General features: G+C 48.5%; 1 protein-coding gene across 2 annotated transcripts in view; it reads right to left on the bottom strand.

The window, feature by feature from the left end:
- mppe1 (metallophosphoesterase 1) overlaps positions 1-23,077 on the bottom strand; it is a 77,741-nt gene extending 54,664 nt beyond the window's left edge. The window contains exons 1-2 of one of the 2 annotated variants that reach the window (XM_078217018.1): positions 22,691-23,077; positions 12,727-12,835 (exon numbers count right to left, since the gene is read on the bottom strand). In XM_078217018.1, the coding sequence (XP_078073144.1) occupies positions 12,727-12,835; positions 22,691-22,989 (408 nt within the window). In that variant the 5' untranslated portion in view covers positions 22,990-23,077. The remainder of the gene's footprint in view (positions 1-12,726; positions 12,836-22,690) is intronic. The other variant, XM_078217017.1, reaches the window with a different exon arrangement.
- Between the last annotated feature and the right edge of the window lie 206 nt (positions 23,078-23,283).

Here is a 23,283-nt window from a genome sequence, read left to right as displayed (position 1 = left end):
TCCTCAGATCATTTCGGGAACTTCTCAACAAAGATATTTTTCTTTAACGTATTCCGTTATCAAGGGTTCAAACAATGAAATATTTCTTAAAGTTTCTTTCAAATATAGAAGTCACAATGTAGTGCATTAGTGTAGAGCCTTTTCAGTTGGTGGGTTACCTATTAACAGCATTCCACCTTACTCGATTTGCACGGTGGGACAGTGGTTAGCACTGCTGCCTCACAGCGCCAAGGACCTGGGTTCGATTCCCGGCTTGGGTCACTGTCTGTGCAGAGTCTGCACATTCTCCTCGTGTCTGCGTGGGTTTCCTCTGGGTGCTCCGGTTTCCTCCCACAGTCCGAAAGCCGTGCAGGTTAGGTGCAGTGGCCGTGCTAAATTCTCCCCCAGTGTACCCGAACAGGCGCCGGAGTGTGGCAACTAGGAGAATTTTGCAGTAACTTCACTGCAGTGTTAACGTAAGCCTGCTTGTGACTGGTAAATAAAATACTTAAAAACAAAATATTGTGGATGCTGGAAATCTGAACCTAAAGCAGAAAATGCTGAAGATATTCAGGAGGTCAGGCAACATCTGGGGTAGGTTTTTCGGTCACTGAACTCTGGTTCCTGCTCCAACAGACGTGGGATAATCTCAGCAAAGATTGTTATTCTGTCCTTATCGTTCTGCAGCTGATTATTAATGATGCTGCCATATCCAGAGAGAGGTATCGAGAGAACACATTGAAACAGGGCTCTCGAACAACTTAAAATTGTAGCTGTGAATCCATTTCCTCTCAGTCCATCCTCTGTGTGGGATCCCCTACAAATCTCAAGATACCTGTGCTTCCCTGTGTGATCAGCTGCCTAGGCCATGGTGACAGTTACATTGGTGCGCCAACGCTCTCCAGACTGGCTTCCTGCCCTGCAAATTCCGTGAACTTGCTCTCACCCACACCACTGCTGCTCAAATTCCAACTTGTTTTTTAGTCATTCCTGTCATGCTGGCAAGGCCAGCGTTTGTATTGCCCAGTCCAATTCCCCTTCAGCGTGTGGTGGTGAGCTGCCTTCTTAAACCGCTGCAGCCCACATGGTGTAGGCACATCCACAGTGCTGTTAGAGAGGGAGTTCCACCATTTTGACCCAGAGACAGTGAAGGAAGGGCGATCTATTTCCAAGTCAGGATGCGAGTGGCTTGGGAGGGAACTAGCAGGTAATGGTGCTCCCATGTGTCTGCCGCCCTTGTCCTTCTATATAGTAGTGGTCTTGGGTTTGGAAGGTGCTGCCTAAGGAACCTTGGTGAGTTCCTGCAGTGGATAGTACACACGGCTGTCACTGTATGTCAACAGTAGAGGGAGTGGATGGGGTGCCAGTCAAGAGGACTGCTTTTTCCTAGGTGCTGTCAAGTTTCTTAAGCGTCACTGGAGCTGCACCCATCCAGGCAAGGGGAGAGCTTTGGACTTGTGCCTTGTTGCTGGTGGACAGGTACGGGGGAGTCAGGAGGTGAGCTACTTGCTGCTTGATTCTGGCCTCTGACCTGCTCTGGTAGCCACAGTATTTATATGGCTAATCCAGTTCAGTTTCTGGTCAATAGTAACCTCCAGGATGTTGATAATCTGGGAATTCAGTGATGGGAATGCCATTGAATGTCAAGGGGTGATGATTAGGTTCTCTTTTGGAGATGGTTATTGCCAGGCATTTTTGTGGTGTGAATGTTGCTTGCCACCTGTCAGCCCAAGCTCGGATATTGTCCAAGTCTGGCTGCATTTGAACATGGACTGCTTCAGTATCTGAGGAGTTGCGAATGGTGCTGAACATTGTGCAATCATCAGCGAACATCCCCACTTCTGAACTTATGACGGAGGGAAGGTCATTGATGAAGCAGCTGAAGATTGTTGAGCCTAGCTCCCTGGGACAGAGATGACGGAAGGACTATGGTGAACGGGCAGGTAAGTGGAGTTGAGGCCAAGATTAGATCAGCCATAATCGTATTAAATGGTGGAGCAGGCTCGAGCGGTTAAGTTGCCTGCTCCTGTGCCTAGTTTTTATGATTGTTATGACCTCCAACCAGAACCACCTTCCTTTGTGCCAAGTATGACTCCAAACAGTGGAGATCTTTCCTCAAGATTCCCATTGACTCCAGTTTTGCAAGGCCTCCTTAATGCTACACTTGGGGATAACAGCAGCAGCAGCCAGAGCAGTGACACCACAGCTGGCTCTATTGTTAAGCAGGGCGGGGCAAAGAGCACTACAGCAATAGTTACAGAGGGCTCTATAGTTAGGGGTGCAGGTAGGCACTTCTGTGGATGTGAAAGAGACTCCAGGATGAGATGTTGCCTCCCTGGTGCCAGGGTCCAGGGTGTCTCTGAACAGGCAGAAAGCATTCTGAAGGGAGAGGGTGAACAGCCAGAGGCCGTGGTACATATTGGTACTAACGATATAGGCAGGAAGAGTGCTGAGGTCCTTCAGCAGCAGTTTAGGGAGTTGGGTAGAAAGTTAAAAAGCAGGACCTCTAGGGTTGTAATCTCAGGATTACTCCCTGTGCCACGTTCCAGTGAGGCTAGAAATAGGAAGATAGTCCAACTCAACACGTGACTAAACAGCTGGTGTAGGAGGGAGGTTTTCAGATATCTGGACCATTGGGATCTCTTCCGGGGCAGGTGGGACCTGTACAAGGACGGGTTGCATCTAAACTGAAGGGCATAAATATTCTGGCCGGGAGGTTTGCTGTGTCACAAAGAGGATTTAAACTAGTTTGGCAGGGGGGTGGGAACCAAAGCAAAGATGAATTAACTGAAGGGGGACCAGAGAGTAGGGCCGGTAAGTATGGCAAATTTTGGGAATCTTGGATAATGAGAGATATTGTGAGCCGAGTCAAAGAGGAAAAGGAAGCATTTGTCAAGGGTAGGAGGCTGGGAACACACGAAGCAAGTGTGGAATACAAGGAAAGTAGAAAGACTTATAAGCAAGGAGTAAGGAGGGCTAAAAGGGGTCACAAACATTCATTGGCCAGCAGGATAAAGGAAAATCCCAAGGTTTTTATACATATATAAAAAGCAAGAGGGTAGCCAGGGAGAGAGTTGGCCCACTCAAGGACAGGGGAGGGAATCTATGTGTGGAGCCAGAGGAAATGGGCGAGGTATTAAATGGGTATTTTGCATCAGTATTCACCAAAGAGAAGGACTTGGCGGATGATGAGTCTGGGAAAGGGTGTGTAGATAGTTTGAGTCATGTTGAGATCAAAAAGGAGGTATTGGGGTTCTTGAGAAACATTAAGGTAGACAAGTCCCCAGGGCCTGATGGGATATACCCCAGAATACTGAGCAAGGCAAGGGAGGAAATTGCTGGAGCCTTGAGAGACATCTTTGGCTACAGGGGAGGTCCCATAGGATTGGAGAATAGCCAATGTTGTTCCTTTGTTTAAGAAGGGTAGCAAGAATATTACAGGCCGGTGAGCCTTACGTCAGTGGTAGGGTATTATTGGAGAGGATTCTTCGAGACAAGATTACTCCCACTTAGAAATTAGTGGACGTATTAGCGGGAGGCAACATGGTTTTGTGAAGGGGAGGTCATGTCTCACTAACTTGCTTGGGTTTTTCGAGGAAGTAATGAAGATGATTGATGAGGGTAGGGCAGTGGATGTTGTCTACATGGACTTCAGTAAAGCCTTTGACAAGGTCCCTCATGGCAGACTGGTGCAGAAGGTGAAGTCGCATGGGATCAGAGGTGAGCTGGCAAGGTGGATACAGAACTGGCTCGTTCATAGAAGACTGAGGGTAGCAGTGGAAGGGTGCGTTTCTGAATGGAAGGCTGTGACAACTGGCATTCTTCAGGGATCAGTGCTGGGACCTTTGCTCTTTGTAACAGATATAAATGATTTGGAGGAAAATGTAACTGGTTTGATTAATAAGTTTGCGGACGACACAAAGGTTTGTGGATTTGTGGATAGCAATGAGGACCATCAGAGGATACAACAGGATATAGATTGGATGGAGACTTGGGCGGAGAGATGGCAGATGGAGTTTAATCCAGACAAATGCGAGGTAATGCATTTTGGAAGGTCTAATACAGATAGGAAATATACAGTAAATGGCAGAACCCTTAAGACCCTTAACAGGCAGAGGGATCTGGTCACTGAAAGTGGAAACACAGGTGGAGAAGGTAGTCAAGAAGGCATACGGCATGCTTGCCTTCATCGGCCGGGATATTGAGTTTAAAAATTGGCAAGTCATGTTGCAGCTTTATAGAACCTTAGTTAGGCCGCACTTGGAATATAGTGTTCAATTCTGGTCGCCACACTACCAGAAGGATGTAGAGGCTTTGGAGAGGGTACAGAAAAGATTTACCAGGATGTTGCCTGGTATGGAGGGCATTAGCTATGAGGAGAGGTTGGAGAAACTTGGTTTGTTCTCACTGGAACGACGGAGATTGAGAGGCAACCTGAAAGAAGTCTACAAGATTGGGAGGGGTATGGACAGAGTGGATAGTCAGAAGCTTTTTCCCAGGGTGGAAGAGTCAATTACTAGGGGCATAGGTTTAAGGTTCGAGGGGCAAGATTTAAAGGAGAGGTACGAGGCAAGTTTTTTACACAGAGGGTGGGTGGGTGCCTGGAACCCCCTGCCGGGGGAGGTAGTGGAAGCAGATACAATAGTGACTTTTAAGGAGCGTCTTGACAAATACATGAATAGGATGGGAATGGAGGGATATGGTCCCCGGAAGGGTCGGGGATTTTAGTTCAGTCAGGCAGCATGGTCAGTGCAGGCTTGGAGGGCCGAAGGGCCTGTTTCTGTGCTGTAATTTTCTTTGTTCTTGTTTAATGCTGTCCAGATGTCAAGGACAGTCATTCTCACCTTATACCAAGTACATCCCTAACCTGCATGGACGACTGATCCAGCAACATCACAACTTTAAAATTATTCATTGTGTTTTCAATTGGTGGCCCAGGCACCCTGTGATCAGTGTAATCTCCTCCAGTCCCACAAATCTCCAAGATTTCCCCCAATTCTGGCGACTCGTATATTTTGGGTTCTTTTAGCTCCTTCATTCGCAGCCGTGCCTTCAGCTGGTCAGGACAAGAATCCAAAAATTCCCTTCTTTAATCTCTCCGCCACCCCCTATCCTCCAAGGTCTTTGTCCTTAAAGAAAAAGTTTTCGTCAGAGCTCTGACAAAGGGTTATCCAGATTCGAAACGTTGGCTCTATTCTCTCTTCACAGATGCTGTCAGACCTGCTGAGATTTTCCAGCATTTTCTCTTTTTGTTTTTGCTGTCTTAATATTTATTTCCTTTTGTGATTTGGCATCAACATGTGAAGCCCCTTGGAACAGTTTTACTGTATTAAAGACACCATACAAATCCAAGTTACTGGTTTAAGAACATAATTCCCTGCTGCCACAATCCTTGTCTGTTGAGGGGTGAGTTAACACCTCGCAATGAATCACGCTGAGGCTGTTCCCGTTTTTCCTTCGACTGCCCAGAAACATTGAAAGAAGCCCAGAACAGGTCCATCTTCTCAGGTAAGATGATATCACTGAGTTCGGCGAGGAGAGCAGATATTTAAGAGAGAATGTAAACTAAAACAAAGCAAGCAGGAACTGCACATTAAAAAAATCGGGTTACACAGTGGTTCTGTGTTGTGGGCACCAAAGGAGGTTCAAATTTCCAAAACAACTGAATTCACTTATGGGTTGTAGAGGGGAACTTCTTTTCAGACGGTGGCCGATTTCTAAAAACTTAGATTCTATTTGAAAAAAACTCGCAAAAGACAAAGTCTCCGTTCAAAAGACATAACCAAAATTTATTTTAAAACACAAAAATCATACAAGACAGACAATACATTAACCTACGGCTGTGGGAGGCCTTCAGAGGGTCTGATAGCCCAGGTTCAGCGCGTTGAGACCACTCCAAAGATCTGAGGCACTCAGCCAAATTACAAAACAATTCTACTCTTCGTTATTTAAGATACACCTCCTCATTAGCTTAGATTCAGTTTCATTCAGTGTTAACATGTCAGTCCAGTACAAGACAGGTTACCTCAGTCAATCGCAATATGCCACTCCACATAATGATATTTCATTTGTCCATTTAATTCCGGACATTTTCCCATTTGGCTAAGCCCACTTCCTGGTTGCTATGTAGTCAGGGACGCTTCTATAGCCAAACCTTTCCCATAGACGCATTGCTAAGACAGAGAGGTATGTGTCTTTCTGGGCCCTTAGAAAGACACATTCTTATATCTGGACAATGGATGCCTCTATGATAAAATATGTTTCAATATTTGTCCCGGGACTTGAAACTACCAGTACTTATTCTGCTGACTAATGGACTGCCAGCTCTGAACTTCTAACCTTATCATTGTATTCTGTAGCATTTGCATTTTTGACTGAGATGAACAGTACATTTATATTAAAAATACATTAAAAATACATTTAATACTTCAATATACACTTTAAAATCACATGCATTTTGTTTTAATACTGTTATTGCATTCACATATGAGCAAACTGTTAACAGTAACTCGTTAGATTGAATCATTTAACCCCTTCTAGCGACTGGAAGGCTAAATCTGTCTGTGAATCTGACTGGCTGATCTAAAATTCCCTTCCACAGGGGTATTGAGAAAGAAAGCCAGGTTCCATCCCTGAGGAGTGAGGAGGTCAGGGAGTCACTTTATAAACAAGCTGTCCGCACTGCTCTGCACAACTGAGCCTCAGTAAGGCAGATGTTCCTGCTAAGTCGCAACAGCTGGTTCATGAAAATTAGTGGGTGCACAATGACACGGTGGTTAGCACTGCTGCCTCACAGCGCTAGGAACCCAGGTTCGATTCCACCTCGAGTGACTGTGTGGAGTTCTCCCCGTGTCTGCGTGGGTTTCCTCCGGGTGCTCTGGTTTCCTCCCACAGTCCAAAGATGTGCGGGTTAGGTTGATTGGCCATGTTAACTTGCTCCTTAGCGTCAGGAGAATTAGCAGGGTATATATTGGGGTTAGGGGGATAGACTCTGGGTGGGATTGTTATCAGTGCAGACTCGATGGGCTGAATGGCCTCCTTCTGCACTGTATGACGAAGCTGTGATTCTTATAGAATATGGGCCCTCAGAAATAATGGGTGGAATTTTACGAGATGTTTTTTCTAAGTGTCCAGGTGGTGTGAAAATGGGAGAATTCCTGATCCGTTTTTCAGGCGAGTTTTCACTCCCTATTTTTGCGCACTTAGTCTTTGAAAATATGGGCCAGACCATTTCTAGCTGTTAGAGGCAGTGGGCGGGGCCTAATTCACCAAACAGCCTGCAGCTCCAATCGGAGCCACAACCTGCACATGCGCAGGAAAACCGAGAGAAAACAGCTCTGCTGACAGAACCCCCACAGGCCAGATATAGCCTCCCCCTCCCCCCACAGACATCGGACACCCGCCCCCCCAACATTACTGATCCCGAACCCCCGGAACATGCCCCCCTCATCAACCCCCTCCCCCCAGTCCCGCTAACTGACTGACATGACCCTCTCTCTCTCCCCTGCCCCCGATCATCACAGAGGCACTAATTCTATCCCCCCCAACACCACCCCCCCACCCCCGCCCACCCCCCAGCATTCCACAGCACACCTGCCAGTACTGATTTGGCTTCCTCTCCATGGTAACAAGGCAAACTGCATTAAACTCGCTGGAATGCTCTAACGGAGTGAGTGACTCACCCAAACTGCTGCAGCTGATCTGTCCTAACAAGGCAGACTTCCCAAGCACCTCCCTTATCCCCCCCAAGAGAATCACAACCCTTGCCCTCTGAGGGCCACCTCCTGAAAGCCTGCAGGAACCCGTGCCATCAGATTTGACATGGCTCCTCTGTCCCCACAGGAGAAGAATACCCATAATGCGAGGTGATGCATTTTGGTAGATTGAACCAGGGCAGGACTTACTCAGTTAATGGTCAGGCGTTGGGGAGAGTTACAGAACAAAGAGATCTAGGGGTACATGTTCATAACTCCTTGAAAGTGGAGTCACAGGTGGACAGAGTGGTGAAGAAGGCATTCAGCATGCATGTCTTCATTGGTCAGAACATTGAATACAGGAGTTGGGACGTCTTGTTGAAGTTGTACAAGTCATTGGTAAGGCCACACTTGGAATACTGTGTACAGTTCTGGTCACCCTATTATAGAAAGGATATTATTAAACTAGAAAGAGTGCAGAAAAGATTTACTAAGATGCTACTGGGACTTGATGGATTGAGTTATAAGGAGAGGCTGGATAGACTGGGACTTTTTTCTCTAGAGCGTAGGAGGCTGAGGGGTGATCTTATAAAGGTCTATAAAATAATGAGGGGCACAGATCAGCTAGATAGTCAATATCTTTTCCCAAAGGTAGGGGAATCTAAAACTAGAGGGCATAGGTTTAAGGTGAGAGGGGAGAGATACAAAAGTGTCCAGAGGGGCAATTTTTTCACACAGAGGGTGGTGAGTGTCTGGAACAAGCTGCCAGAGGTAGTAGTAGAGGCGGGTACAATTTTGTCTTTTAAAAAGCATTTAGACAGTTACATGGGTACGATGGGTATAGAGGGATATGGGCCAAATGCGGGCAATTGGGATTAGCTTTGGGGTTTAAAAAAAGGGCGGCATGGACAAGTTGGTCCGAAGGTCCTGTTTCCATGTTGTAAACCTCTATGACTCTATGAGAGGGTGCGGGCAGGGGCTGGTGTGCCCAGGATCCAGGCCCTCACCCCCTTGGGGGAGTGGGCACTGCAGCTTGTGGGAGAGGAGGGCATGCGGACCATTAGCGACAGCATGGTCGGGCTAGAGCATAGAAGTGAGCACCTGCCAGTCCTCCACTTGTTGGAGAAATCTCAAGTAAGTTGCATGCAGCCCAGATTCCTCTCCCGCCCTTGCACTTGTGTCCTGTGTTGCAGGAAGGGACCCCGACACGCCCGGGCCATCTGGCATCATGGCCCCCACGGCTGCTCCTGCCCATCCTGCCCCTGACAGTTCGGAAGACTCCTCAGAGGAAGCCAGTGAAGGGACCTCCGAGGCCGGCACTAATTTTGCGTCAGCTTCCACCTCGCAACTCACCATCCCAGAGACTCTCACATCGGTGGGTCAGGTTAGTGTTGAGGCTTCCGGGTCGCTCTCTGGTGAGCACGACACATCTGCTGGAGGCAGGAACATCCGAGGCCTCTGGCATGTGAGGGCCTGCCGAAGGCGAGGACTCAGCTGGCCCCAGGCTACATGCTGGGCCTCTGAGATCAATTCTCCCTCAACTGCTGGAGATGTAGTAACAGTGCCAGGGAATGCAGGAGGGGCTGACAGCCACACTGGACCAACTGCGAGGCTGCTGGGAGGAGTCCCAAAGCTTTCAGGCGGACCAGCAGTTGCCTGTCTTGCGTGGTTCCCAGGCCAACACTGCAAGGGTGGCGTCTGCGGTGGAAAGCCTGAGGCAGGGGCTCCTCACCATGAGTAGCAGGCTCCAAGCAATGGCTGAGTCACAGCAGACCACAGCAGAGTCCCAAAGGGCCACAGCTGAGGGACTGAACAGGCTTCTCGAGATTCTGGGCCCATGGCTGAGAGGCTCAAGAGTTTGCAGGAGACCCAACGGGACAGCACTGAGACAGCCTTTGAGAATGTGGCCCACTCCAGAGGGTCACGGCTGAGGGGCAGCAGAGCTTGCACGAGACCCAGTGGGACAGCGCTGAGACACAGTGGGTTACAGCAGCAGCCCTTGAGAACGTGGTCCAGTTGCAGAGGGTCATGGCTGAGGGGCTGCAGAGTGTGGCCCAGTCTCAAAGGGCACTTGCTGCTGCCATTGACAGGTGGTCCCCGACTCAGAGGGCCATCGCAGAGGACTTGACCACCATGGCAAGAACGCAGGTGGTCCTCCAGGACTGGCAGTGCCAGGTGACGCCGGAGCTTCTGGAGCTCACTGCAGAAGCACCTCCATCCCATGGAGTGACCCGGGGCCCGCAGGAATCTCGAGGGAGGAGAAAGGGCTCGAGCCCAAGCTGGGGCCTTCCAGCCAGGAGACTGTGGCTGTGGCTACACCTTCTGACTCCCCCCTTCCTGACACCGTGGCATCTCAGGGGCAACGGGATGAAGAGGGTGTCATGGAAACATCCCTGGCACCTGGAAGCCACCTGGAAGGGGCCAGGCCCTCAAGAATGGAACCCACGTATGGCAACACAGGCACCTATGGCCAAACCACGTGTTGATCAGGGCCTCCCTTGCTGCCCTTGCGTGCCTGACCCTTGCTGCCACCAGCCCTCCAGCGCCTGGGTGGTGTTGCTCTTTGTTGTTGTCCTCCGCCTCTTCCTCCCCCTGCTGGGCTGCCTCCTCTCCAGCGATGCCCGGCTGGTCAGCCTCCACATCCTCCTCCTCCAAGATGTCTCCTCGCTGCTGTACCAGGTGCGTAGGGCACAGCACACCACCACAATGCGGGACGATATCAGGGGGCTATATTGGAGGGCCCTGCCAGAGCGGTCCAGGCACCTGAACCGCATTTCGAGGAGCCCTATGCTCCGCCCCACAATGTGGCAATGTGGGCCTCATTGTCTCCACATCAGTCCCAGGCCTCCGCACAGGCGTCATCGCCAAGTCCAAAGCGGATTTCCCATTGCCCCCACGAGCCAGGGCTCCTCCTCAAAGACCTCCGGGATATCAGAACTCCTCAATATGAAGCTGGCATGCCGGCCGCCGGGGTGTCTGGCGCAGACGTGCATGATATTCAGATGATGGTCACACAGCAATTTATTGAGTGGAAGCCCTTTCTGTTCATGAATCTTCCTGGATTCTTCACCAGGACTGTGATGGCGACGTGAGTGCAGTCTATGTCCCCATGCACATTTGGCAATCCCGTGGTGGCCACGAATCCTGCAGCCCAGGCTTCCTGCTGGGCCTGGTCCAGGTTAAATTTAATACCCCGGCCAGCCCAGGCAAAGGTCTCCACTGTGGGTCTGGAAGGACTCGGTGGAGTAAAGGTTTAAGGCGGCCGTCACTTTCACAGCACCGGGAGTGTGTGCCACCCGTGCCCCGAGGTGCCACGTCCTTTAACAAATGGCACAGGTGTCGCACTGTCCCCTTTCAGAGCTGGAGCCGTTGGCGGCACGCGGAGTCCGACAGTTGCTCGAAGGACACCCGCGGGGTCTCTGCTCCCTCCTTCTCCACCACCCCCCCCCCCCCCCCCCCCCAGGGGCGAATGGTGGCCACATCCTGCCTCCGCTGCCCGTCTCCCTCTCCTGCGAGTGGTAAGGCCCGGGCCTCCTGTGCCCACAATTCATCCTCCTGCTCCTCCTCCTCAGCTCCAGCAGCAACCAAAAGAACAGCACGATCGATGGGTTACATCGCAAAAGCCACCTCGTCACTCTGAAAGGGGAGGGGGGGGGGATTTGGAGAAGGGGAGAGACAGATGGAGAGGTTAAGGAACTCTGCTGGCCCCCAGCCCAGCAACACACACTCCCCATCCCCCCCACCCCCACACTCCCAGCAACACACTCCCCATCCCCCCCCCCCACACTCCCAGCAACACACACTCCCCATACTCCCCCCCACACACCCCCGGCAACACACACTCCCCTCCCCCCCCACACTCCCAGCAACACACACTCCCCATACTCCCCCCCACACACCCCCAGTAACGCACACTCCCCAGACCCTCCCGCACACCCCCAGCAACACACACTCCCCATACTCCCCCCCACACACCCCCAGTAACGCACACTCCCCAGACCCCCCCGCACACCCCCACACTCCCAGCAACACACACTCCCCATACTCCCCCCCCCCCACACACCCCCAGCAACACACACTCCCCATCCCCCCCCCCCACACTCCCAGCAACACACACTCCCCAGACCCCCCACAGATCCCAGAATGGCAACACAGCCCCCACATTCCCCCCTCCCTCCACTCACAAACACACACCCAGAACCCATGCACTAGTGACTACAGTCAGTGCTGCTTGACCAGTCCTGAGGCTGCAGCCCTGCCCCTTCAGAGTTTCCAGCCCATCCCCCACCAGCAACAGTACTTGCTGCTGCCAGCACGAGGACCCAGAGTCAGCGCTAAGGCCCGAGGAGAGCGCTGTGTTCCGGGTCCGTGCTGAGAGTCCGAGGTTGAACCCCGTGAGCAACAGCAGCCCCCCCACCCCCCCCCTCCCCCCCACACAATCGCAGACCCCCCCCCAACCCAAAACGCAACACGGCCGCCACAAAACAACCCCCTCTGAGCAGCACGGAGCAGCTTGAATGCGGAGACTTACCTCCTCGTTCATCCTCATTGATCAAGAGCCTGAATCCGACTTTTATAGAGGAGGTGTTTTCCCGACCGATATCCAGCTGCAGCGAGCGAGGTGGTTAGGGCAGGTGAGCTGGGACAATTGGGAATGAAGCTCGCTAATAACAACGTGATAAATGCAAAAAAATGCAAATTGCTGTTTCGCCTGTTTTGGGTGGGCTCCCGATCGCGCCGGATTTTTCTTTTGGATAAAATGGGAATGGGCTAGAAAACGGGCGCCATTCCCGCGAGTCACATCGCGCCCCCCCCGATTTTACGACATTCTCCCGCCGCAAAACAGGCGCGATGAGGTCGCAAACATCCACCCACAATGTTTTTCATACATCTGGTTCAATACGATTATTTTAATATTTTACACATTTGTAACATTTAATCAAAAGTTGCACGTCAATTTAATTGTTTGAATTATTCCCCAGTTGAAACTGGATCAATCGAAGGATTCAGCGGATTGACAGGACAGAACGTGACAAAATTCACAACACCGTACCTCCGGGGAACTCCACTTCCCCTCATCAAACAGGTCACCGAGAATGAACACAACGTCTGGTTGGAAAAACCACAGCGCAGTCTGGAAAGCCCGTTCCATTTGCCATTCCCTGGAGAGAGACCCAACAGCACAAATTTCAGACATCGTTGCTTACAACACTGGGCAAGGAAATCTCACTAAATTCTTCACCTCTTCTCATCACGTTCCGACACAGTAACAGCTGTTGCACTTTTAATGTGCACTCAGGATTGGGAAATGAGGGGACGTTAAAAGGAAAACCCGTCTATCAGATAAAGACTACTCCGTCTCCAGAAATGGTCCCGGTCTCCCCAAGAATCTGAACCGTGACCCTCTCCATCGAATCACTAGCCATGGATTTAGCTTCCTTAGTCTTCCGCTGGCTAACACATGTCAGCTAGATTAATCCCAGGTTTACCAATCCTACAGAATCGCAGAATCCTACAGTGTAGAAGGAGGCCATTCGGCCCATCGAGTCTACACCGAGCACACTCCCACTCAGGCCCTATCCCCGTGACCCCATGCATTTACCCTAGCTAGTCCCCCTGACAGTAAGGGGCAATTTAGCATGGCCAATCTACCTAACCCGCACATCTTTGGAACTGTGGGAGGAAACCGGAGCACCTGGAGGAAGCCCACACAGACACGGGGGGAACGTGCAGACTCCGCACAGACAGTGACCCGAGCTGTTAAATTAAAGACAGAAACAGAAATTGCAAGACAACCTCAGCAGGTCTGACAGCATCTGTGGAGAGAGAATAGAGCCAGCGTTTCGAGTCAGAGTGACGAAGGGTCATCCAGACTCAAAACATTGGCTCTATTCTCTCTCCACAGACGCTGTCAGACCTGCTGAGATTTTCCAGCATTTTCTGTTTTTGTTTCCGATTCCAGCATCCGCAGTATTTTCCCGGCACGGCGGCACAGTGGTTAGCACTGCTGCCTCACAGTGCCAGGGACCCGGGTTCGATTCCCGGCTTGGGTCACTGTCTGTGCAGAGTCTGCACGTTCTCCCCGTGTCTGCGTGGGTTTCCTCCGGGTGCTCTGGTTTCCTCCTCCAGTCTGAAGATGTGCGGGTTAGGTGAATTGGCTGTGCTAAATTGCCCTTTCGTGTCAGGGGGACTAGTTAGGGTAAATGCATGGGGTTACGGGAATAGGGCCTGGGTGGGACTGTTTGATGCAGACTAGATGGGCTGAATAGCCTCCTTCTGCACTGTAGGGATTCTCTGATTTATCTTACTGTTTAATTAAAGGATAGATTTGGCTCCTAATTGCTGGAATTATTTTTGCAGCATGCCCATTCTATTTCCTCCCTTGTCTACATTTCATTATGTGGCTGGTCTTTAGGCTCTGTGGATTTATGGTGCGGAGAAGTTTTGGTGGCGTGATTGCAAAAATTGCTTTGATGTTTTGTTGCAAGTTTGACTGTCTGGGTTCATTCAAATTGCAAACTGGGCCTACATCCTTCAGCGAGCAGGATAAACAGCTTGGAACTTGCAGCAGACAGAGCTCCTGAGGAAAAAGGTCCCCAACCAAAACATGAACCAGGCTTCTCTTTTCAAATCCTGTTCAACTTGCTGTGTGCATGTCATCAGCTTCTGAATTCTTGTGCTGGATAACATTCATTTTAATTTTGCGTTATTAGAATTCACATTTCCCCTTTTGGTTGAATGTTTCAGAATGTACTCCAATAAGGGTGTTCCGGAACATCAAGTGACTTATTACCATTTTGAAAATCAGGATATGTTACAATGTATGATTTACTCTGGCAAATGTTGCTCGTTTACATAGAAACCAGAAGCAGGAGTAGGCCATTCGACACTTCGAGCCTGCTCCGCCATTCATTCTGATCAAATTCAATATCCTGATCCCCCCACCCCCTTCCCTCCATATACCCTTTAACCCCGAGAGCCCCTAATTAGCCCCTAATTTCTTTGTGAAATCACATAACGTTTTGGCCTCAACTACTTTCTGTGCTAGTGAATTCCGCACATTAACCCCACCACCCGGGTGAAGAAATTTCTCCGAGAATCATAGAATCCTACAGTGCAGAAGGAGGACATTCGGCCCATCAAATCTGCACCAACCACAATCCCACACAGGCCCTATCCCCATAATCCCATGCATTTACCCTAGCTAGTCCCCCTGACACTAAGGGGCAATTTAGCATGGCCAATCCGCCTAACCCACACATCATTGGACTGTGGGAGGAAACCGGAGCACCCGGAGGAAACCCACGCAGACACGGGAAGAATGTGCAAACTCCACACGGACATTGACCCAAGCCGGGAATCGAACCTGGATCCCTGGTGCTGTGAGGCAGCAGTGCTAACCACTGTGCTACCGTGTGCAAATTGGCTGCCATGTTTCCCATGTTATTTTTCCACTTTTAAAATCTCACTATCCATCTTGTTTCCTCCCCTCTCTAGGGCCCACTGCCACATTCCGACACTCTTGCACCTTTGTTCTGCCATTTACACATTCCGACCCCTTAATGGACGCTCTTAGCACCATTCCTAGCCTTTATCATCACCATTTACATTCCCTTTGCCTTTTTGTCTACGACATCCCTATCAATACCAAGTCTCACAACATGAGGTTAAAGTCCAACAGGTTTATTTGGAATCTTCTTACTGTGACTTCTTGCTGTGCCTACCCCAGTCCAACGCCGGCATCTCTACATCATGGCTACCATTCCTATCAATTACACGCACCCCCCCGCCCCCCACAGTATAAATCTTGTCCAATTCTCCTTGTCTTCAGCTCTGACAAAGGGTCATCCAGACTTGAAACGCTGTCTCTATTCTCTCTCCATAGATGCTGTCAGACCTGCTGAGATTTTCCAGCATTTTCTGCTTTTGTTTGATTTGTGCTCCTTGGTTTTAGGTTGAGCGGTTGTTGAATTGCTAACATAGAACCCTAAAATGTCATGGATGAGAACAGAATATTATCAAAAGGAATGCTGCCCTTTATACAAGGCAATTGACGTTATGCTTCAGCTATGTAAAGCCCAGGTTGTTTAACTGGAGGAAGTGCAGAGGGGATTCACCAGGGTGTTGCCTGGGATGGAACATTGAAGTTATGAAGAGAGGTTGGATAGTCTTGGGTTGTTTTTTGTTGGAGCAGAGAAGCCTGGGGGGGGCGACCTGATCGAGGTGTACAAGATTATGAGGGGCATGAACAGAGTGGATAAGGAGCAGCTGTTCCCCTTAGTTGAAAGGTCAGTCACAAGGGGACATAGGTTCAAGGTGAGGGGCAGGAGGTTTAGGGGGGATGTGTGGAAAAACCTTTTTACCCAGAGGGTGGAATGCGCTGCCTGGGAGGGTGGCAGAGACGGGATGCCTCACATCCTTTAAAAAGTACCTGGATGGGAACTTGGCGCATCATAACAATCAAGCCTATTGGCCAAATGCTGATAAATGGGATTAGGTGGGAGTTCAGGTGTTTCTAAGTGTCGGTACAGAGTCGATGGGCTGAAAGGCCTCTTCAGTGCTCTATGATTCTAACTTTTGATTCTTTTCTTCTTCAGGGAGTGAAATGCGGGCTACATACATACATTCTCTACAAGAACAAGAGGGACGCAATAGGAGGGCCGTTTGGTCCTGTAAGGCGGCTAAGCGATTTCTACAAACAGCTCACACCAATTTCCAGACATTCCTCTCACTGCGGCTCTTTTATCTCCACACTCTTCCCTCGGAGAGCAGTGTGAGATAGCGGAAGAATTGACATGCTGATTAAACAGCATGACAACTGCAACATGAACCATGCTCAGTCCGAGGTAGCAGAAGCATCTTCTGGACTCTGGTAACTCGTACAGTGGGGGTGGAACTCTTTGCCGCAGAAGGCTTAGTGGACAGTGACATAGCGGACAGTGAAGAAGATTATCTCCAATTGCAACGGGATCTTGATCAATTGGGCTAGTGGGCTGACGAATGTCAGATGGAATTTAATTTAGACAAATGCGAGGTGATGCATTTTGGTAGATTGAACCAGGGCAGGACTTACTCAGTCAATGGTAGGGCATTGGGGAAAATTACAGAAGAGATCTAGGGGTATATGTTCATAACTCCTTGAAAGTGGAGTCACAGGTGGACAGAGTGGTGAAGAAGGCATTCGGCATGCTTGGTTTCATCGGTCAGAACATTGAATACAGGAGTTGGGACGTCTTGTTGAAGTTGTACAAGACATTGGTAAGGCCACATTGGAATACTGTGTGCAATTCTGGTCACCCTATTATAGAAAGGATATTATTAAACTAGAAAGAGTGCAGAAAAGATTTACTAGGATGCTACTGGGACTTGATGGATTGAGTTATAAGGAGAGGCTGAATAGACTGGGACTTTTTTCTCTGGAGCGTAGGAGGCTGAGGAGTGACCTTATAGAGGTCTATAAAATAATGAGGGGCATAGACAAGGTAGATAGTCAATATCTTTTCCCAAAGATAAGGGAGTCTAAAACTAGAGGGCATAAGTTTAAGGTGAGAGGGGGAAGATATAAAAGTGTCCAGTGGGGCAATTTTTTCACACAGAGGGTGGTGAGTGTCTGGAACAAGCTGCCAGAGGCAGTAGTAGAGGCGGGTACAATTTTATCTTTTAAAAAGTATTTAGATAGTTACATGGGTAAGATGGGTATAGAGGGATATGGGTCAAATATGGACAATTGGGATTGGCTTAGGGGTTTTAAACAAAAAAGGGTGGCATGGACAAGTTGGGCCAAAGGGCCTGTTTCCATGCTGTAAACCTCTATGACTCTGTGATTCTATGACTCTAAGGCTGTGGAGGCCAGGTCATTGAGTGTCTTTAAGACAGAGATGGATAGGATCTTGATTATTAAGGGGATCAGGGATTATGGGGAAAAGGCAGGAGAATGGGGATGAGAAAAATATCAGCCATGATTGAATGGCGGAGCAGACTCGATGGGCCGAGTGGCCTAATTCTGCTCCTATGTCTTATGGTCTTATGGAAGGAAGCAGCCACACTAACTCTACACAAGGAAGCCCCTGGAAGTCAATCTGGAGCTATGATCTCTAGTCACTGTCTGGTGCGAGGTACAAATGTTTTGCCTCAAAAGCTGAAGGTTAAAATATCTTGGTACAGACAAAATCAATCCATTAGAATAACTGATCCATCGCCTTTTCATTGTCATTCACCTCTCGCAGATTTCCCAAGAATCACACCGAAGGAAGGGGAATCACTACCCTATTATTTTAGAACCAAGATGAGTTTCTGCTTAAATAAGAGCAAAATACTGCGGATGCTGGAGGAAAAGCAGAAAATGCTGGAAAATCTCAGCAGGTCTGACAGCATCTGTGGGGAGAGAATAGAGCCAGCGTTTCGAATCTGGATGACCCTTCGTCAGAGCTGAAGAGCAAAGAAAATTAGAAGAGATTTATACTATGGGGCTGGGGGTGAGGCTGTAATGGGACAAAGGAAATGTAAATGAGGATGATAAAGGCTGAGAAAGGTGCTAATAGTGAACATTAAGTGATCAGTATGCGTGAATGGCAGAACAGAGATACAGGTGGTTAAGGGACTGCCTGAGGAATGTGGCAGTTGCTCTGAAGGAGGGCGGTTGGGGGCAAGATGGAGAACGAGAATGGAGAAGTAGGAAAATGAAAGTGAGAATGAAGGGTGATAAAAATATAAATGAATGAGAAGAAAAGAAAAAATGAAACAAAATGAATGGAAATGTGTTAAAGGTGGAGGGGAGAGTTCATGCTCTGAAGTTGTTGAACTCAATGTTCAGTCCGGAAGGCTGTAAAGTGCCCAAAGTGTCTGCTTGTTGCACAATTGGTTAATTGTGACCAAACTCTTTTTAAAATTGTGCTGGTTAAGTTCCTGTTCAAGTTTCTAGTAAAAATCATTTCCTTAATCATAAAAGTGAAATCTCCCATGAAATTGTGCAACTGGGTAGTGTAATGGAATCCAAGCTTTTTCCCCTCTCGAGAAAGGATTTGTAGTTGTATTTAAGAGAGATAACCTTTCTACTTTTAACGTAGCTAAAATGGATTGGGGGAGATAGACATTCGTGGTAATGTCACCGGACATTACCACTACACCTCGAATCCAGAGGCCCAGCTTAATGCTCTGTGGACATGAGTTCAAATCCTATCACGGTAGCTGGTGAAATTTCAATTCAATTAATAAATCTGGAATATAATCAGCGCATTAGTTAAATGGAAATACATTGCTAGAACTTACCAGAGAGTTTTGGGTGGCCTGGTACTTATGCAGGTACAGCAAGTGATTGAGAAGGCAAATGGAATGTCACCATTTATTGCTCAGAGGTTGGGATATAAAAGTAGGGTGCTTTGTTTCAGTTGTACAGGATGTTGGTGAGACCAGATCTGGAGTATGGTGTACAGCTTTGGTCTCCTTATTTAAGGATCTGAATGCATTTTAAGCCGTTCAGCGAAGGTTTACTCGGCTGATACCTGGGTTGGGGTTAGCTTATGAGGAAACAAACATTGTGAGTTTTCACCGATTTTACCCTGCTTTAGGAAGCCTCTTCAAATTGTCCTCATTTTGAGGTGCACATGCACCAGAAGGCACAATTTTAATGTTTATTTATTAGTCACAAGTAAGGCTCACATTAACACTACAATGAAGTTACTGTGAAATTCCCCTAGTCACCACAATCCGGCGCCTGTTCGGGTCAAAGCACCCTAACCAGCACGTCTTTCAGACTGTGGGAGGAAATCGGAGCACCCGGAGGAAACCCACGCAGACACGGGGAGAATGTGCAAACTCCGCACTGACAGTGACCCGATCTGGGAATCGAACCCAGGTCCCTGGTGCTGTGAGACAGCAGTGCTAACCACTGTGCCACCGTGCCGCCCATCAAACAAGATATAATTTATAGGAAACTAACTAGAATACGACCACCTATTTCAATCTCCACAACACTGCTCAACTTTGTCACCCCCCCCCCCCCCCCCCCCCGTTTTAGCTCATCTGTTGCTGATAACTTTGTTCATGACTTCATTATACTAGAATCCACTATTCCAATGCACTCCTGGCTGATCTCCCACAGGCCAACCTCCATAAACACACGAGGTCACCCAAACCTCTGCTGTGCATATCTTAACTTGCAGTAAGTCTAGTTCCCCCACTAATCCCGTACTCGCTGACTCCCACCGGATCCCGGTCAAGGAACATCTTGAGTTTGAAAATTCTCGATCTGTCCATGGCCTCATTCCCCTCTCTGTCTCTGCAATCTGTGCACTGTTGGAGAACAGATTTTCACTCCATCTGACGAAGGGGCAGCGCTCCGAAAGCTTATGGTATTTGCTACCAAATAAACCTGTTGGACTTTAACCTGGTGTTGTGAGACTTCTTACTCTGCAATCTCCTCCAACTCTACAAACCCTCCGAGATCTCTGCATTCCTCTAATTCTAACCCCCCACAACTCCCAACCCTTTGTGTGGAAACTTAATCCCCACTTGCTGTGAGGGAATATATTCTGACCAACCATCTATGTGTTTACAGGCCCATTTACTAGCAATAAATCCCAGTTTTATCAATTCATTCTGCGTTGACCACTCATCTGGTTCATTTGTACAGATGACATTTCCTGAGTTACAGCAGTCTGCAGAGGTTAAAAACATCTGGGTCTGTAATTAAACTGGATCTGGCAGTCTTTCTTTTCTCGTTTACACAGTTCCGCAATCATTTTCTTGATGCAGCTGTGCCGGCTTCAGAACATATTTCCGAACTGCCTAAAACCACAACAGAAAATTCTGGAAAATCTCAGCAGGTCTGACAGCATCGTTGGAGAGAGAATAGAGCCAATATTTCGAATCTGGATGACCCATCGTCAGAGCTAGTTTGCACAAGAGGATTTAAACCACACACTCTGCTGACCATTGGAATTCTTTATATGAGTGAAGGCAGTTTAAAGCCAAGATCCTAACTTTCTTCCGTCGGGAAAAAGATACAAAAGTCTGAGGTCACGTACCAACCGAACTCAAGAACAGCTTCTTCCCTGCTCCCACCAGACTTTTGAATGGACCTGCCTTGCATTAAATTGATCTTTCTCTACACCCTTTCGATAACTGCAACACTACATTCTGCACACTTTCCTCTTCTTCTCTCCTATGTACTCTATGAACAGCATGCTTTGTCTGTATAGCACGCAAGAAACAGTACTTTTCACTGCATTCCAAAACACGTGACAATAATAAATCAAATTAATTTAATTTAATCAATTTAATTTTGCTCTTCCCAGCCCAATTTTTAATCAAGTGAAATTTGGCACTGATCTTTTGGACCCCACGCACCCCGGACATTCTCTCTTCCATCTTCTTCCGTCGGGAAAAGGATACAAAAGTCTGAGGACACGTACCAACCGACTCAAGGACAGCTTCTTCCCAGCTGCCATCATTTCTGAATGGACCCACCTTATATTAAGCTGATCTTTCTCTACACCCTAGCTATGATTGTAACATTATATTCTGCACCCTCTCCTTTCTTTCTCCCCTATGTACTCTATGAACAGTATGTTTTGTCTGTATAGCAGGCAAGAGACAATACTTTTCACAGTATCCTCATCCAATATAATAGGGGCAGCATGGTGGCACAGTGGTTAGCGCCAGGGGCCCAGGTTAGATTCCCGTCTTGGGTCACTGTCTGTGCAGAGTCTACACGGTTCCCTCCTGTGTCTGCGCGGGTTTCCTCCAGTTGCTCCGGTTTCCTCCCACAGTCCGAAAAGACGTACTGGTTAGGTGCATCGGCCATGCTAAGTTCTCCATCTGTTCCGGCACAGGCGCCAGAATGTGACGACCAGGGAATTTTCACAGTAACTTCATTGTAGCGTTAATGTAAACCTACTTGCGACACTAATCAATAAACTTAAACTTTAAACTACAAAAGGTCATGAATGTAGCCCAATCCATCACACAAGCCAGCCTCCCATCCATTGACTCTGTCTACACTTCCCACTGCCTCGGCAAAGCAGACAGCATAATTAAGGACCTCATTAAGGACCCCACGCACCCTGGACATTCTCTCTTCCACCTTCTTCCACGGTGGCACAGTGGTTAGCACTGTTGCCTTACAGCGCCAGGGAGCCGGGTTCAATTCCCGGCTTGGGTCATTGTCTGTGTGGAGTTTGCACATTCTCCCCGTGTCTGCGTGGGTTTCCTCCGGGTGCTCTGGTTTCCTATCACAGTCCAAAAGACGTGCTGGCTAGGGTGCATTGACCCGAACAGGCACCAGAGTGTGGCGACTTGGGGAATTGCACAGTAACTTCATAGCAGTGTTATGTAAGCCTTATTTGTGACTAATAAATCAACATTACATTACATTCTTCCGTCGGAAAAAAGATACAAAAGTCTGAGGACACGTGCCAACTGATTCAAGAACAGCTTCTTCTCTGCTGCTGTCAGACTTTCGAATGGACTTACCTCACATTTAGTTGATCTTTCTCTGCACCCTAGCTATGACTGTAAAACTATTCTGCACTCTCTCATTTCCTTCTCTATGAACGGTATGCTTTGTCTGTACAGCGCGCAAGAAACAATACTTTTCACTGTATACTAATACATGTGACAATAATAAATCAAATCAAATTATGACAATAATAATAGAGCAAATCAGATAATATTTGTGTGTGTCTGTATGTTTATTTTTAGTCACAAGTAGGCTTACATTAACAGTGCAATGAAGTTACTATCAAAATGTAAGTATGAGTATGTGCCTGTATGTGTCTGTGTTTATGTGTGTCTGTATTTGTCTGTATGCGCGTATCTGTATGTGTGTTCTTTATGTGTGTGTATTTGTGTATGTGTGTGTCTGTATGTGTGTTCTTTATGTGTGTATTTGTGTCTGTGTATGTGTGTGTACGAATGTTTGTGTCTGTATGTGTGTGTGTCTGTATGTCTGTGTATGCGTGTATCTTTATGTATGTGTGTATATGTATGTGTCTGTATGTATGTCTCTGTTATCTCACCTTCTCAGCTTGTCGAGCCAATGTCCTTTCAGGGCTCCCAACAGATGTGTGTCAGCGAGGAACAAAGCCTTGAGGACTGCTGGATGGGGGGCTCGGTGTCCCCCCTGGCCGCCTGCAGCTTTCAGCGGAGGCCAGTCGCACCCCAGCAGCACCGCATAGTAGATGGCCAGCTCGCAGAACAAGGCCACCGCGCACAGCAGAGCCAGCAGCTTGAGCAGGAGCCAGAGCAGACACCTCCTGAAAGTGGCCCGGGTGCAGGGTGGACGGACACACAGCCCCAGCATCGTCCCTTCATCCATTCATTCATTCATTCATTGAGCCGCTGGCTGGCTCCGCGCTGCCTGGGACACCCACACAAGCTGCCCTGGCTCCTGCTCTGCTCCCCCCACCGACCCTCACTCACTCCAGCACCCCTTAATCACGCCACACACACCGGGCTAAATACTCCGGGGCAAGGGGTTCGAATGCCACCAGGGAAACTGGTGGAATTTTAATCCAAAATATATATGAAATAAATTGCAACAATCCCTGGCAATGGGATAAGAATCAAATTTACATAAAACAAAACAAAGATTTGGAATGATTTGCACAGA

Source organism: Mustelus asterias, chromosome 7 (genome assembly GCF_964213995.1).
Source record: "Mustelus asterias chromosome 7, sMusAst1.hap1.1, whole genome shotgun sequence".
Taxonomy (NCBI): domain Eukaryota; kingdom Metazoa; phylum Chordata; class Chondrichthyes; order Carcharhiniformes; family Triakidae; genus Mustelus; species Mustelus asterias.
This window is presented reverse-complemented; position numbering and strand designations above follow the sequence as displayed.